This window comes from Anomaloglossus baeobatrachus, chromosome 7 (assembly GCF_048569485.1).
Source record: "Anomaloglossus baeobatrachus isolate aAnoBae1 chromosome 7, aAnoBae1.hap1, whole genome shotgun sequence".
Classification (NCBI taxonomy): Eukaryota; Metazoa; Chordata; class Amphibia; order Anura; family Aromobatidae; genus Anomaloglossus; species Anomaloglossus baeobatrachus.
The window spans coordinates 297,220,935-297,236,542 of record NC_134359.1 but is presented as its reverse complement, the minus strand read 5'-3'; the positions used below and the strand labels follow the sequence as shown (position 1 = coordinate 297,236,542).

Below are 15,608 nucleotides of genomic sequence, written 5' to 3'. Positions count from 1 at the left end.
AAAAATCATGCCAAATCAGATGTTGAGATTTTCTGGATTTGCTTTCTCATAGTTGTGGTTACCTATAATGTCAACTACAGGCAAATCTCATTTTTATAAGTGGAAGAACTTGCACAGTTGGTGGCTGACTAAATACTTTTTTTCCCTATATATATATATATATATATATATATATATATATATATATATATATATATATATATATATATATATCTCGTTATAAATATATTAAAAAAACCTTTAAGGCTAGTGGGTGGGTGTAAAATCCTTGATCACCAAAACTTATACTGACCTATGGAAACACCACTGTCTTTGTGCTGGCTATGTAAGTATGTAAGTGACGGCTCACCGAAGGCTTTCTCCAACTATGGTGAATTCTGTTCCCTTTTTAGCATTCTTTATTACATATTATCAATAAGACAATTGATTGTAGTATCGTGCAAATGTTTGGGCACCCATGCTCTAAATTACTCTTATTGTGAACAGGTAAGCAAGTTGAAGATTAAATGATCTCTGAAAGGCATAAAGTTAAAGATGACGCATTTCCTTTGTATTTTAGGCACAAAAAAAATGTTATTTTCATCTTTTACATTTTAAAATTAACAAAAAAGGAAAATGGGCCGATGCAAAAGTTTGGGCGCCCTGCATGGTTTGTATCTAGTAGCATCCCTTTTGTCAAGTATCACAACTTGTAAATGCTTGTTTTAGCAGCCAAAAGTCTGTCAATTCTTGTTTGAGGGATTTTTATCCATTCCTCCTTGAAAAAGGCTTCCAGTTCTGTGAGATTCCTGGCTCTTCTTCCAGTTCTGTGATATTTCTGGCTCGTCTTTCATGCTCTGCTCTTTTGAGGTCTAGCTACAGATTTTCCATGATATTCAGATCACTGGACTGTGAGGGCCATTGTAAAAGCTTAGCTTGCGCCTTTTGAGGTCGTCTATTGTGGATTTTGATGAGTGTTTAGGATCATTATCCCAATATTATTCTTCACAGTGTCATCACTGGAGCTGACCGGGCCATCCATACACGCCGCTAGGCTGGGATCTGACACTCGGGTTCCTTGCCCATTCACAGTGGACAACCCTACTTTGAATCCCAACGATCTCACAATATTTTGGTATTTTCAAGATAAGGAAATCCTGAGGTATGATAAAACTGTGAAGACAACATCTCCTCGATATTCTCTGAGCACAGGAGTACTAGTAATGGGAATTGCTAATCTGACTATTTCTAATATACAAATACCTGATGGTGGGATGTACAAGTGCTCAGTGACTTACAGAACGAGGAGGAAGGAGAAGGAGGTCAGGTTGGACATTGGAGGTGGGTACAATTTTTTCCATTACCATAAGTCCATCAATATTTCTTACATGATCCAAGCCAATGTTCTGCATTATCCTTAATACTTTTGCTTTTAATATCATTAAATAGACAATAAACATAAAAAAAATTATCTACAGTGAAAAATAATCTCAGTGCTTATAAATCCTCCTGCGCATAACCTTCTTAGATCCTCCTGGGCAGAACCTTCTTAGATCCTCCTGGGCATAACATTCTTAGATCCTCCTGGGCAGAACCTTCTTAGATCCTCCTGTGCAGAAAATTCTTAAATCCTCCTGGGCAGAACCTTCTTAGATCCTCTTGAGCAGAACCTTCCTAGATCCTCCTGGGCAGAACCTTCTTAGATCCTCCTGGGCAGAACCTTCTTAGATCCTCCTGGGCAGAACCTTCTTAGATCCTCCTGGGCAGAACCTTCTTAGATCCTCCTGGGCAGAACCTTTGTGAAGCTTTTCCCTTATCTCATAGTCTACTAAGTAATACTTGTTGTCAGTGTCTGTCGTGATCCAGATACAGTGGAGCTGCAGCTTGGTCACCAGCCACCATATATCCAGTCTGTTAGCTCATATAACAATTGACACTAGTATTTTACTCCTGTCTCCCCTATTAGTACGTTAGTATATTCACACTCCTGTTACACAACAGTGACTCCTTTCTTAAATCTGTGTTAAGGCCGCTGATATCACAGAATCTTACCATCTTGTTCTCTCACCAGACAAGCAAACAGCTTGGGAGTCGTCATTTGAGTGAGATCATACATGACAGTAATTCTCACTCCCACGAATAATAATCCTTTTTTTCTTTATCTCCCATACACCATAATAGAGACTGACCAAAAAGACTCCAGGGTTCTTCTCCTCAATATGTACTATAGGTTACAAAGGTTCTTAATTTTAGTTCTGGCACATGGGAACTGATGAAATTACGTAGTTTAAAGGGGTTTGTTACACACCTGTCCCAAGTCCGTGCTTTGCTTCCTTCACCCTGATCCACTAGACTCTGTTGTGCTCCACATTAGACTTTGCAAGTTGCCCAGCATGCTCCCTTGTGGCCATCTGCCTGGCCCTATATAAGGCTCAGCAAGATGATCACATGTGTCTTGGTGTTAAAAGGGTTGTCCACTACTTTTACATTGATGGCCTATCCTTAGGGTAGGTCATCAATATCTGATTGGCTGGGGTCCAACACCTGGCTTCCCTACCGATCAGCTGTTCTCTGTGCGGTGGCAGGAGGCAGCCGGAAATGCTAAGTTCTGGAGCCAGTCATCTGATAGCGTAGGTGGGCGGGAACTACACATCTGCCGCCTATTGATTTGACTGGGAGGCAGATGTGCAGAATCCAGTTGAGGCCGCTATCAGTTGATGGAGCAGCTCCGGAACGGAGCATTTCCAGATGCCTTATGCCACCACCAGCACCGAGAACAGCTCCGGCTGACCAGACATTGATGACCTATCCTAAGGATAGGTCGTCAATGTAAAAGTAGTGGAACACGTTTTTAAGAGTCTAGGTTCTGTTTGTTTGATTGTACACAACTATCTGCTCCATACCTGCTTTACTGTGTCCTGTCTGCCTGTTGCTTCCAGTACCTGCTCCCTACGTTCTTTTGTGCTGCTGCATCAATGCCCGGGATCCATGTGCTTACTTGAATCTGGGCTTAGAGTATCTAACTCATGAGGTGAGCCCATAATAGTGCTTGTACCATGTTACTAAGTTATTCAATTACTGGGACCCTACTGATCAGAAGAGTGGGGAACTAAAGAATTATCTTTTACAATGGAGAATGGAGCGAAGTTTTGCATGCTTGACCTGAACTCTAGTCTGAGAATCAGTGGTGCTCCCAGTGGTCAGACCCCAGCGTTCAATAAGGGATCATTTCAAAATAGGTACGACTTCTTGAAGGTTCGGAGGTCTACTTGCACATTTTTTTTTTATACTTTCTATTTTTTTTGTTAGACATGTCTAACACGTAAGCTTTCAGCTCCTCCGCAGGTGACAGTCACAGAGAAGACGGTTGTAGTGAATGCAGAGAGTGTCCTGCGTTGCTCCGCCACTGGATTCTACCCGGTGGACATTGATATCAAATGGTTCCAGGATGGAGAAAAACTGAACAATATTTCCACTGAGGATCCTCAGAGAAATCCGGACAGAACCTACAGTGTGGACAGCACCGTGACCATCACCCCCACTGAAGAGGACAGAGAGCGGATCTTTTCGTGTAGAGTCTATCATGACTTCCTACAGGAACCTCATCAGAAAGACTTCCGCCTGGTGTATGAAGGTACGCTTAGCAATATCTCTTATACTGTTGTCCCCACTGGTTAAAAATTGCTTACCCATTAAATTATCAGGGCCTATTACTGGTCCCAAGTTGATACCAAAGACAAAGTTTTACAAGGTACAAATGTATATGGCAGTGGCTGACCGGACTCTACACCTGTGCATTGATGTTGGGGCTTGTTTTGTACTTACAGTACCAGTCAAACGTTCATGCACACCTCGTCATGTAATGGTTTTTCTTATTCCTATCAGAATGTGCACATTGCAGATTCAGACTGAAGGCAGCAAAACCACGAATGAACACATATGGAAAAGGAGGAGGAAAATGAAACAAAAATATATCAAACCTTGGATGCCTCATAGTACCCACCTGTGATGAAACTTTGCAGCTCCACCCTGGCGTCTCTAATATGTCAAGGTCACACAATATGGCCTTGTCACTTCCGCCAACATGTGATGATCTGCACCCCCAAGGGTACATATGGTCAGTTTGGCGTAGTTTCATGCCCACGTGACGTATTAGAATGCAGCGCTTCGGCTGCTGACGAAGCGCTGCGTTCTAAGAAGTGACATGTCACTTCTTTTGTGCTCTTTGCATGCAGCCCCCGCTATGTCTATGTGAGGGGCTGCATCCAGAGCGCATGAAATCGGCAGTCACCGAAGCTTCAGAACGGAGCTTTTCAGCTGCGCTCTGAAGCGGACATACAGTGACGCTACGCTGCTGTGCAGAGCGCACACACGTGGGCACATAGCCTAAGGGGTACTTTGCACACTACGACATCGCAGCTGCGATATCGGTGGGGTCAAATCGAAAGTAGACGCACATCCGGCGTCGCTGTCGTATTCGTAGTATATAAATCGTTTTAGCTACGATTAACGAGCGCAAAAGCGGCGAAATTGTATGATCGATTTAGCGTCGGTTATTTCCATAATGTCGCAGCAGCGACAGGTACGATGTTGTTCCTCGGTCCTGCGGCAGCACACATCGCTGTGTATGAAGCCACAGGAGCGAGGAACATCTCCTTACCTGTGTCCCGCCTGCAATGCGGAAGGAAAAAGGTGGGCGGGATGTTTACGTACTGCTTATCTCCGCCCCTCCGCTTCTATTGGCCGCCTGCCATGTGACGTCGCTGTGATGCCGCGCGACCCGCCCCCTTAGGAAGGAGGCGGGTCGCCGGCCAGAGCGACGTCGCAGGGCAGGTAAGTGCGTGTGAAGCTGCCGTAGCGATAATGTTTGCTATGGCAGCTATCGCAGGATATCGCATGTGCGACAGGGGCAGGGACTATCGCGATTGGCATCGCTATCATCGGATAGCGATGTCGTACTGTGCAAAGTACCCCTAAGATATAAGTCTGGTTGATTAGGATTATATCGGGCCAGAAACCAGCCCAGGTAGCATGTAATATTAAACAGACGTGAAAATTTGTGGATCGAGATAAAGGAGCATCCCAGGACAAAATGATATATTTATTCGCCTTAAGGGAACACTAAATAACAATATGTACACTATGTATTTACAGGTATTACGTCAGAAATGCAAATAAGAGGTAGTAGTACAAAAGGTACATGCAGACATAAATCAGTTACCAGTTTCCTTGTTGCTAAGCCACGGGACTGGCTGACACATGGAGGCAATATCGAGTCAGGGGCTTTCTTGGTTAATTCCCACAGGTGACGTGAAGTGACGTGACCTCCTGGCAGAAGAGCACCTCCAAAATGTCCACCTTGATTTCTATCAACCCACGCATACCTTCATACTTCCCACATACCCCTCTATCTAGTGACTTATGACAAGGCTGGACTGGGAGGGGCTTAAGGTTCCCGAGTATTATGAAATGGCAGCTTTCCCCATTTCTCTGCCTCTTAGTGTCCCACACGAAAAATATTACCTTCTATTAAGAATATACCTATTCACAGATAGGAAACATGATGCGTCTATTGTCTTTCAACGACTAGTTATTAATTTTGGACTCTGCTAGTGATAGAGGTAATACCCTATTCAGGCTTGAGGGCAAGCAGTCGACTTGGATTCATCTGGAGAAACTTTGTTGTTGCAGTTCCTCTCCCTGAGTCATCTGGAGATAAGATTTTTGTACACTTTACTCTGTATGTATTCCCTGTGTGTTCTTTCGTACGTATTGTGGTTGACTAAGTGTTCATCACATCTGTTGCCTACCTAAGGCCCAGTTCAGGGTCAGCCAGGGTCAGGTATCCTGCGCTGCCCACAGGTGCGGAACCTATCTAGTGTGGTGAGGAAAGCCAGGGACCAGCTGCAGGTTTGGTCAATGGTCACCATCTCCCCCTTCCGTAGACACAGGGTTTGCCGTCCCTTCCCTTTCATCATTTTCTTGATACTTCCCCGTACATAGCGAGACAAAACTAGAATATGTCACAAATCACTCAAGTAAGCAAAGAGAAACCACAGCCTGTCATTATTTTAAAACATGAAGGGCAGTTAATCTGGAAATTACTAGAACATTGAAGGTATAATCAAGGGCAGTAAAAAAAAAACCCATCAATTGCTATGTTAAAATTGCCACTCATGGTAGACTAAGAATTACTTCTGCTGCAAAGGATAAGTTCATCAGAGTTACCCACCTCAGAAACAACAAAATAACGGGACCTTAGATCCTTAGATAACAGACCTCATAAATGATGAATAGAGTTGAAGTAGCAGACACATATCAACATCAATTGTACAGAGAAGAATGAGAGAAACAGGTGTTTATTGCTGAGTTATTGAGGGCAGGAAACAAGAAACAAGGACTGGACATTAGAACATTGGAAATCTGAGCTCTGGTCTGAAAAGTAAAAATTTTAGAAGTTTAGTGCCAACCGCAATGTCTTTGGGAGACGTAGAAAAAATGAGCGGATAATTTTTAAGGCCTGTTTCACATGTCAATGAAAAACACAGACATTTTTCACTGACATGTTAAAAATGCATATGTCCCCCATATGCCGTGATTCACCATGTGCTATCCGTGATCCATGATCCGTGATAGCACATGGAGATCAGGTATTCCAAACTCATCTGTTCCTGCTCCTATTCTCCATGGTGCTGAATCTCCAGCTTTGCTGTCTCCGGCCGCTGCTGTGTCACTGCTGCTGCTACATCTGGGTTGGCACTGCAGTGAATATTCATGAGAGTAATTAGTTGGCTTGGAAGCAGCAGCCAGCAGCCACTGGAAACAGCATCGCTGGAGAAGGTGAGTATAAAAAGCTTTTTATTGCAAAATAACGTTTTTTTCTGGTACGTGTTTCACAGATCACACCATAGTGTGGTCCGTGGGACATCAGTGATGCAAGAAAAAAACGGACATCTCTCAGTGTGCAAACCATGGATACATGTGTACGCCGCATGGAGACACGGTCAGTGAAAAATCATTGATGTTTGAGCAGATCCATTGATTTTAATGGGTCTGCGTATGTTCGTGATTCTGGTACATATAAAAATTGTCACATATGTACCACAATTACTGACGTGTGAAAGAGGCCCAAATGTGTGGTGCCCAGCGTAAAGCATAGAGCGGGAGGTAAGATGGTGTGGAGGTGCTTTGCTTGTGACACAGTTGGTGATTTAATTCAACATCAAAGCACACTTACTCATTATGGCTACCAGAGTATTTTGCAGCAACTTTTTGTTTAGTAGCACCATAATTTGTGTTACAGTAGAATAATGACCGAAATCACAACTCTAGTCTGTGTGTAAGGCCGGTTTTAGACGTCCGTGTTTCAGGTACGTGTGACATTCGTTTATAACACGGATGCCACACGTACCCATGCTATTCTATGTTGTTACTCACAAGGCTATGTTTTCACACGGACCATGTGACCCCTTGTGGTCCTGCACGCACACACGGAGACATGTCAGTTTTTTCTCTGGCAACACGGGTGTGACACGGATCACACACTCCGTGTACAGTGACGTCCAGGAGGTCATCAGAGTTCCCAGTGAACTCTGGTGAACCCGTGAAGTCACCGTGGTGATACACGCTGTAGCGCAGGTATCGCGCAGGTGTCGAGGGGGTGTCATCAGGATGTCATCAGAGTTCATTGGGAACTCCAATGACTTCCTGGACCTAACTGCACACACGCTGCTTGCTGGATACTCACCTGTCACTGGCGATGCTGTCCCTGACGCTGTCCCCGCGGTGCTGTTCCCGTGATGTTCCTGCTTCCAGCTCCTCAGTGCAGTGAATAATCAATTAATATAATGAGCGTGGTCAGGAGCGTGAGCCAGTAGAGCCGAAGAAAACAGCACTGGATACAGGTGAGTATAGAACATCTTTTTATTTCAAAGACCTGTGTTTTCTCCGGTACGTGTCACGTATCCAAACTCAGATGTCACAGGTATGACACACGTATGACCATACCCATGCGTGTGGCTCGTACCTGATTAAACACAGACATCTGAAAGGGGTCTAAGGGCATGTATTTGACAACTTCAGCCCAATTGAGATAGTTTAGGATGAGTCTGACACAGAGTGAAAGCAAAGTTGCTAAGAAGTGCTCAGCACCTGTGGGAACTTTCACCTTCGAGACTGTTGGAAGTTAATCCAGGTGATACCTGATGAAGCTGCTTAAAAGAAAGCCATGGGGGGAGGGTGTAAAGCTGTCATCAGAGTAAAAGGGGGGCACTGTGAGGAATCTAAGATTTAATACACATTATGGTTTATTTCACACATTTCTCTACTCCTTGTTTCCATATGTGGTCCTTCCTTTGTGATTTTGCTGCTTTCAGTCTGAATTTACAATGACACATTCCAATAAGAAAACGGAAAAGCACTTCACGAACAGAGGTGTCCAAACATATGACTGGTACTGTCTGTTATGAGCTTAGTATTGTATCTTCACATTAAAAATTGCACATTGTTGCATTATGTTTACTATTATGTGTAACTGGTTTAGTTTTGTCTTAATTAAGAGTGAAGTTTTATTGAGAAGTTTTTTCTTCTCGTAATGTATTGTGTAGACTATTATGAAATGTAAATGGGGAATGATTCAATATCAGAGAGGTCCTTAGTTTCTGATAAACAGTGTGGTCTGGGCAGAGTCTGACAGTAGAAGTCCAGTTTGATCTGCTGATACTTTAACAGTTTGTGAAAGCAATATGTGTGCAAGATTATGAAGTTATGGCTTCTTGATTTGAAGGTGCAAAAAAAATGACAGATAATTTCTCCCCTGGAATGATTGAACTGACCACGCTGTACTCATGTTCCCCAAGTCAACCGATGGGTCTCCGTTGTAGCTCCCGTTGTCTGCGGTTGACTGTGGCTGTGATGTCCCGTCAACAGCGCTGCAGCCAATCAGTGAGTTCAGCGGTTCGCCACTTAGCCCCCTGATTAACTGCCATCCTGTCGACGTGATGTCAGTGTCACAGTCCATGCCAGGTAATGGGAACAGCGGAACAGCGACTCATGGACCCAGCGTAGGTGAGTACAGTGTGGTCTGTTTATTCTGTTTAACAAACTATATCTGGGAAACAAATCCCTTCGACACTGACTCAGTAGACCTCTTTTCACTCTATAGATGTTTCTACAGACAGAAGCTCGGCCGGGATCATCGCTGTCTTTTCTGTCCTTGTGGTTTCACTGATAATTATCATCACTGCTGTTTTGTGGTGGAGACTGAAACAGAGGAAAAAAGGTAATGTAGAGACACTATGATTACTTTCTGTGGGCTCTATGGCTCCAATTCATCATTTGCATTTTTTTAAAATCCCATCCCTTTTTGTCTTGTGGTATTAGATACTGTTTTTGGAGCTAACTACCTCAAAATGGCGCATACGACTCACAAATTTGGTGCAAAGACAAAAATGAACTTTTTCCCGATGCTGAACTACTTTTGAAACTTTTGGCAAAATGTTGGCATACTCAAAAATACACCAAGGTGGGCGGAGGGGGTGTACTGGAAGGAAGTTGTGCCAAATTTAGCAACTTTTTAAAATGTTGAAATTGATGACTCAGTTGAAAACATCTGGAATTGCTAGACTCCATTCACAAACCGGAAAACAGAAGAAAGCAAGCACATACACTCATGGCCCAAAAGTATTGGCACCCTTGAAATTGTTGCAGAAAATAAACTATTTCTCTCAGAAAAGTATTGCAGTTACACGTGTTTTCTTGTACACGTGTTTATTTCCTTTGTGTGCATTGTAACAACACAGAAAAAAAAACAAAGCAAAAAAAGGCATATTGGATATAAAAAAAATGGGCTGGACAAACTTGTTGGAACTTTCCAAAACATCTTTGTTTCCAGCATGTGATGCTCGTTCAAACTCACCTGTGACAAGTAACAGGTGTAGGCAATATGAAAATCACACCTGAAACCAGATAACAAGGGGAGAAGTTGCCTCAAGCTTTGCATTGTGTGTCTGTGTGTGCCACACTAAGCATGGAGCACAGAAAGAGGAGAAGAAAATGGTCTGAGGACTTGAAAACCAAAATTGTTGAAAAATATCAACAATTTCAAGGTTACAAGTTCATCTCCAAAGATCTTGATGTTTCTTTTTCCATCCTGCACAACATAATCAAGAAGTTTACAACCCGTCGCACAGTAGCTAATCTCCATAAACGGCAGAGAATTGGTGAAAGGTTGCAACGCAGGCTAGTCCGAATGGTGGATAAGCCCCAATCAAGGTCCAAAGAAATTCAAGCTGTCCTGCAGCTCAGGGGGCATCAGTGTCAGCGCAAACTATCTATCCACATCTTAATTAAATTCAAAGATATGGAGGAGACCCCTGAGGACCCCACTGCTGACATAAAAACCTAGACTGCAGTTTGCCAAAATATACGTCAGTAACCAAAATCCATCAGTGAAAGCGTCTTGTAGACAGACAATATAGAGCTTTTTGGTGAAGTGCATAACTCTACTGTTTACTGAAAACAGAATGAGGCCTACAAAGAAAAGAACACAGTACCTACAGTCACACATCGGGGAGGTCTGAGATGTTTTGCTGCCTCTGGCACTGGGGGACTTGCCTGTGTGCAAAGACATCATGAAATCTGAAGATTAGCAAGTTATTTTGGGTGGCAATGTAGAGCCCAGTGTCAGACTCAGGGTTTGTATCCTAGGTCAGGGGTCTTCCAGCAGGACAATGACCCCAAACACTTCAAGAATCCCCAGAAATAGATGGAAACAAAGCGCTGGAGAGTTCTGAAGTGGCAGCAATGAGTCCGGATCTAAATCCCATTGACATCTCTGGAGGGATTTGAAAATTGCTGTTGGGAGAAGAAGAGAAGAGAAGAGAAGAGGAGAGAAAAGGAGAAGACGCGTTCACATATGAGAGACTTGGAGACGTTTATAAAGAAAAGTCCAAATTCCAGGTGAGAGGAGGAAGAAGCTTGTGGACAGGTATAGGACGTGATTGACAGAAAGGATTTATACCAAAGGGTAAAGGGCGCAGCCAAATAAGTTAGGGGGGTGAACAATTTTGTCCAGCCTATTTTTTCAGTTTTGTGTGAAATTCTTTCTAATTTGCCTTTTTTCTTTTTTTTTGTGTTGTTCCAATACACACAAAGGAAATAAATACGTGTCTAACAAAATATGTAATTATAATAATTTTCTGGGACAAATACTTCATTTTCTGGAACAATTTCGGGGCGCCAATATTTCGGCCATACTGTGTACAATAGAATTTTTTCACTAATAGAATAATTAACTGGGTGTAAACAAAAAAAGGTGCAAAACGCCCAAAAGTAGACAGGCTGCTTTCACATCAGCGTTTTTTTTGTGTGTAGGTAAAATACATGTAAATACAATGTATCCAACTTCACCAGCGGCCCTGGTGCCGGGTGGCACGCTGGGTAATAAGTAGAGATGAGCGAACCGGTCGCGGTTCGGCTCGAGGTCGGTTCGCCGAACGGAGCTCCCGTTCGAGTTCGGTTCGTCGAATGTTCGACGAACCGAACTCGAACTGCATAGGAAACAATGGCAGGCAATCACAAACACATAAACACCTAGAAAACACCCTCAAAGGTGTCCAAAAGGTGACAAACAACTCACAACACAAACACATGGGAAAGTGACAAGGACAAATTCTCATGTGAAAGCAAAACAGCGTTACGAGGAAAAAGAGGACGAGACACAGATATAGGCATGGCATGCCCTTCTAAAATCATGTAAAACACCGCAAGGTGACTCCAAGCGGAGTCTCCCTTTTTTCCAAAAATTGGGCCACACACACACACACACCCCTTCAGTGGCAGCAGTTGTGCCCCAGTTGTACACTTCACAGCTAGATTTGCATCAAGCACATTCAAAAATACGCTATTCTTAACCGTCCCCAGGATGACACCGGGGTAGGTAGCAAAGTCTTTCCTGATCCCAGCTCTGTTCATCTTGGATCATTTTAAAAAAACACAGCAATCAAGGGTTACTCCAAGCGGAGTCTCCCTTTTTTCCAAAAATTGGGCCCCACACACACCCACCCCTTCAGTGGCAGCAGTTGTGCCCCAGTTGTACACTTCACAGCTAGATTTGCATCAAGCACATTCAAAAATACGCCATACTTAACCGTCCCCAGGATGACACAGGGGTAGGTAGATAAAGTCTTTGCTGAACCATGACTTGTTCATCTTGGCTCCTTTTAAAAAACACAGCAAGCAAGGGTTACTCCAAGTGGAGTCTCCCTTTTTTCCAAAAATTTGGCCACACAGACACCCCATCAGTGGCAGCACTTGTGCCCTAGTTGCAAACAGGATGTTTTGATTTGCATCAAGCACATTCCAAATCCACAAGCATTTACTCTCCCCAGGATGACACAGGGGTAGTAAATTCCTTGTGGATCCACGACTTGTTCATTTTGATGAACGTTAGTCTGTCCACATTGTCACTGGACAGACGTGTGCGCTTATCTGTCAGCACACACCCAGCAGCACTGAAGACACGTTCAGAGACAACGCTGGCAGCTGGACACGACAAAATCTCCAAGGCGTAACTGGATAGCTCTGGCCATTTTTCAAGATTTGAAGCCCAAAAGGAGCAAGGCTCCATTTGCAAAGTCATGGCATCGATGTTCATTTGGAGATACTCCTGTATCATCCTCTCCAGCCGTTGACTATGTGTCAGACTTGTTGTCTCTGGTGGCCTTGCAAAGGACGGTCTAAAAAAAATTATGAAAAGATTCCATAAAATTGCTGTTACCAGCACCAGATACGGTGCTACTGGTACGGGTAGACTGTTGAAGATGACGAGACCGTCCCATGTTTGTCAAGTTACAACTGGGAGAATCACTCCCTGCACTTGCACGGTTGTTTGGTGGAAAAGCCGAGCTAAGATCGAGTAACAGCTTCTGCTGATACTCCTGCATACGTGCGTCCCTTTCTATGGCTGGAATTATGTCACAAAATTTGGACTTGTACCGGGGATCTAATAGTGTGGCAATCCAGTAGTCATCATCACTTCTAATTTTGACAATACGAGGGTCATGTTGGAGGTAGTGCAACAAGAAGGCACTCATGTGTCTTGCGCAGCCATGCGGACCAAGTCCACGCTGTGTTTGTGGCATAGAGGTGCTACCCGTTCTTTCTTCCTCTGACATCTCCCCCCAACCTCTTTCAACTGAAATTTGACCAAGGTCTCCCTCATCTGCTGAGTCTTCCATGTCCATGGACAGTTCGTCCTCCATTTCTTCATGTTCTCCTGCACCTTCCTCAACATTTCGCCTGCTACCATGCGCCCTTGTTGATCCCTGTCCCCCATGGTCCCATGCCTGCTGCGTTGGTGATGATGAACGTCTGGACCTTGGTGATGTTGTTGTCCCTTGCGCATATGAATCCTCCTGTAGTTCCTCCCCTTCCTGTTGTCCCACCCCCTGACTCCGAATAGTGTTTAGCGTGTGCTCCAGCATGTAAATGACTGGAATTGTCATGCTGATAATGGCATTGTCAGCGCTAAACATATTCGTCGCCATGTCGAAACTGTGCAGAAGGGTGCATAGGTCCTTGATCTGAGACCACTCCATCAGGGTGATCTGCCCCACCTCTGCATCTCGTTGGCCCAGGCTATACGTCATGACATATTGCACCAGGGCTCGGCGGTGCTGCCACAGTCGCTGTAACATGTGGAGAGTCGAATTCCAGCGTGTCGCCACATCGCATTTCAGGCGATGAACCGGCAGGCCGAAAGACTTCTGGAGAGATGCAAGTCGCTCAGCTGCGGCGGTTGAACGGCGGAAGTGAGCAGACAGTTTTCGTGCCCTGGTCAGAAGGCCATCTAGGCCAGGATAGTGTGTTAAGAATTGCTGGACAACAAGGTTCAACACGTGAGCCATACAAGGCACGTGTGTCACCTTGCCCAGGCGAAGGGCCGCACCCAGGTTTGCAGCATTGTCGCACACGACCTTACCAGGCTGCAGGTTGAGTGGAGACAACCATTTATTAAACTCGGACCGCAGAGCTGACCACAACTCCTCAGCTGTGTGACTCCTATTCCCAAGACATGTCAAGCTAAAGACCGCCTGATGCCGTTGCGCTCTGCTGCCAGCATAGTAATGAGGGGTGCGTGATTCCTTCTGCGCAGTGAGAATGCTGGTGGCCTGACCAGGCAGGCTTGGGGCGGAGGTGGAGGACCCAGATGAGGTGGAGGAGGCAGAAGCAGTGGCGGAACATGGACAGACAGAGGATTGACACACAAGTCATGGGGACGGCAAGACTTGTGCAGCAGACCCTTCACCATCTATCACCATAGTTACCCAGTGCCCAGTCAGCGACATGTAACGTCCCTGTCCATGCTTACTGGTCCAAGTATCGGTGGTGAAATGTACCCGTTCACACACAGAGTTTCTCAAGGAAGCGGTGATGTTGTGTGCGACATGCTGGTGTAGCGCGGGCACACCTTTCTTAGAGAAGTAGTGGCGACTGGGCATCTGGTACTGGGGCACAGCGACAGACATAAGGTCTCTAAAATCCTGTGTGTCCACCAGGCGGAAAGGCAGCATTTCGGTAGCCAAGAGCTTACAGAGGGATAGAGTCAACCTCTTAGCTTTGTCATGGGTCGCAGGAAATGGCCTTTTATTTGACCACATCTGAGGGACAGAGATCTGGCTGCTGTGTGTAGACGGTGTTGAGTAGGGTGTCCCTGGAAAAATGCAGGTTTGTGAGGAAAGTGCAGGCGGAGACATGATGTTGCCTTCATCCAACGTTGGTGCTATCGATGTCTGAGAGAGCTGTACACACTCACTTGTTTCCCCTTACAAACCAACTGACGACCTACCAAGCAAACTGCCTGTTGCGGTTACAGTGGTGGAAGTTGTGCGTGGAAAACCAGGTGTGACAGCTGTCCCCACAGTCCTAGAAGATGAAGAGCGCGCGGATGCACTGGAAGGGGCAGGCCGTGGATGGTTCGCTCCGCTAGGCCGCATTGCAGCACGGTGAGCTTCCCACCGGGACCTATGATATTTATTCATGTGACGATTCATGGAAGAAGTTGTCAAACTGCTGAGGTTTTGACCTCTACTAACAGAATCACGACAAATTTTAAACATCACATAATTTGGGCGATCTATTTCTATGTCAAAAAAGGACCAGGCTAGGCAAGGCTTAGAGGGCATGCGACCTGCTGAGCCCCCCCGACTAGTGCTCAGTGGCAGAGTGGTGGCTGATGATGAAGTTGTAGACGTGCTACCAGTGCTCCGACTCTGTCCAGGAAGGCGCAAGGTAACTTCGTCGTCGGTTGCATCCTCCTCCACCGCCTCTGTTGACCTCCTTGAGTGCCTGACTGGGGGTTGACAGTAGGTGGGATCTAGAACTTAATCATCAATTGTTGTGTTTGCACTCCCCTCACCCTCAGACCGAGCCTCTTCTTGCCCTGACCGAATATTTAAGTTGTCATCCCAATCTGGTATCTGGGTCTCATCGTCATCAGTATGTTCCTCATTGTCTATAACCACAGGTGTTACAGTTTGTGACAAAGGGTCAACATTACGCTCAGAAACTTGGTCCTCACGGCCTGAATCAGAGTCACAAAGGTTCTGGGCATCACTGCAGACCATTTC

At 45.0% G+C, this 15,608-nt stretch overlaps 1 protein-coding gene across 1 annotated transcript in view; it reads left to right on the top strand.

The window, feature by feature from the left end:
• The window catches only part of LOC142246481 (uncharacterized), a 44,297-nt gene that overhangs the window by 3,417 nt on the left and 25,272 nt on the right, over positions 1–15,608 (top strand). Inside the window, exons 2-4 of the mRNA XM_075319543.1 lie at positions 991–1,320; positions 3,314–3,613; positions 9,143–9,259. Coding sequence (XP_075175658.1) covers positions 991–1,320; positions 3,314–3,613; positions 9,143–9,259 — 747 coding nt within the window. The remainder of the gene's footprint in view (positions 1–990; positions 1,321–3,313; positions 3,614–9,142; positions 9,260–15,608) is intronic.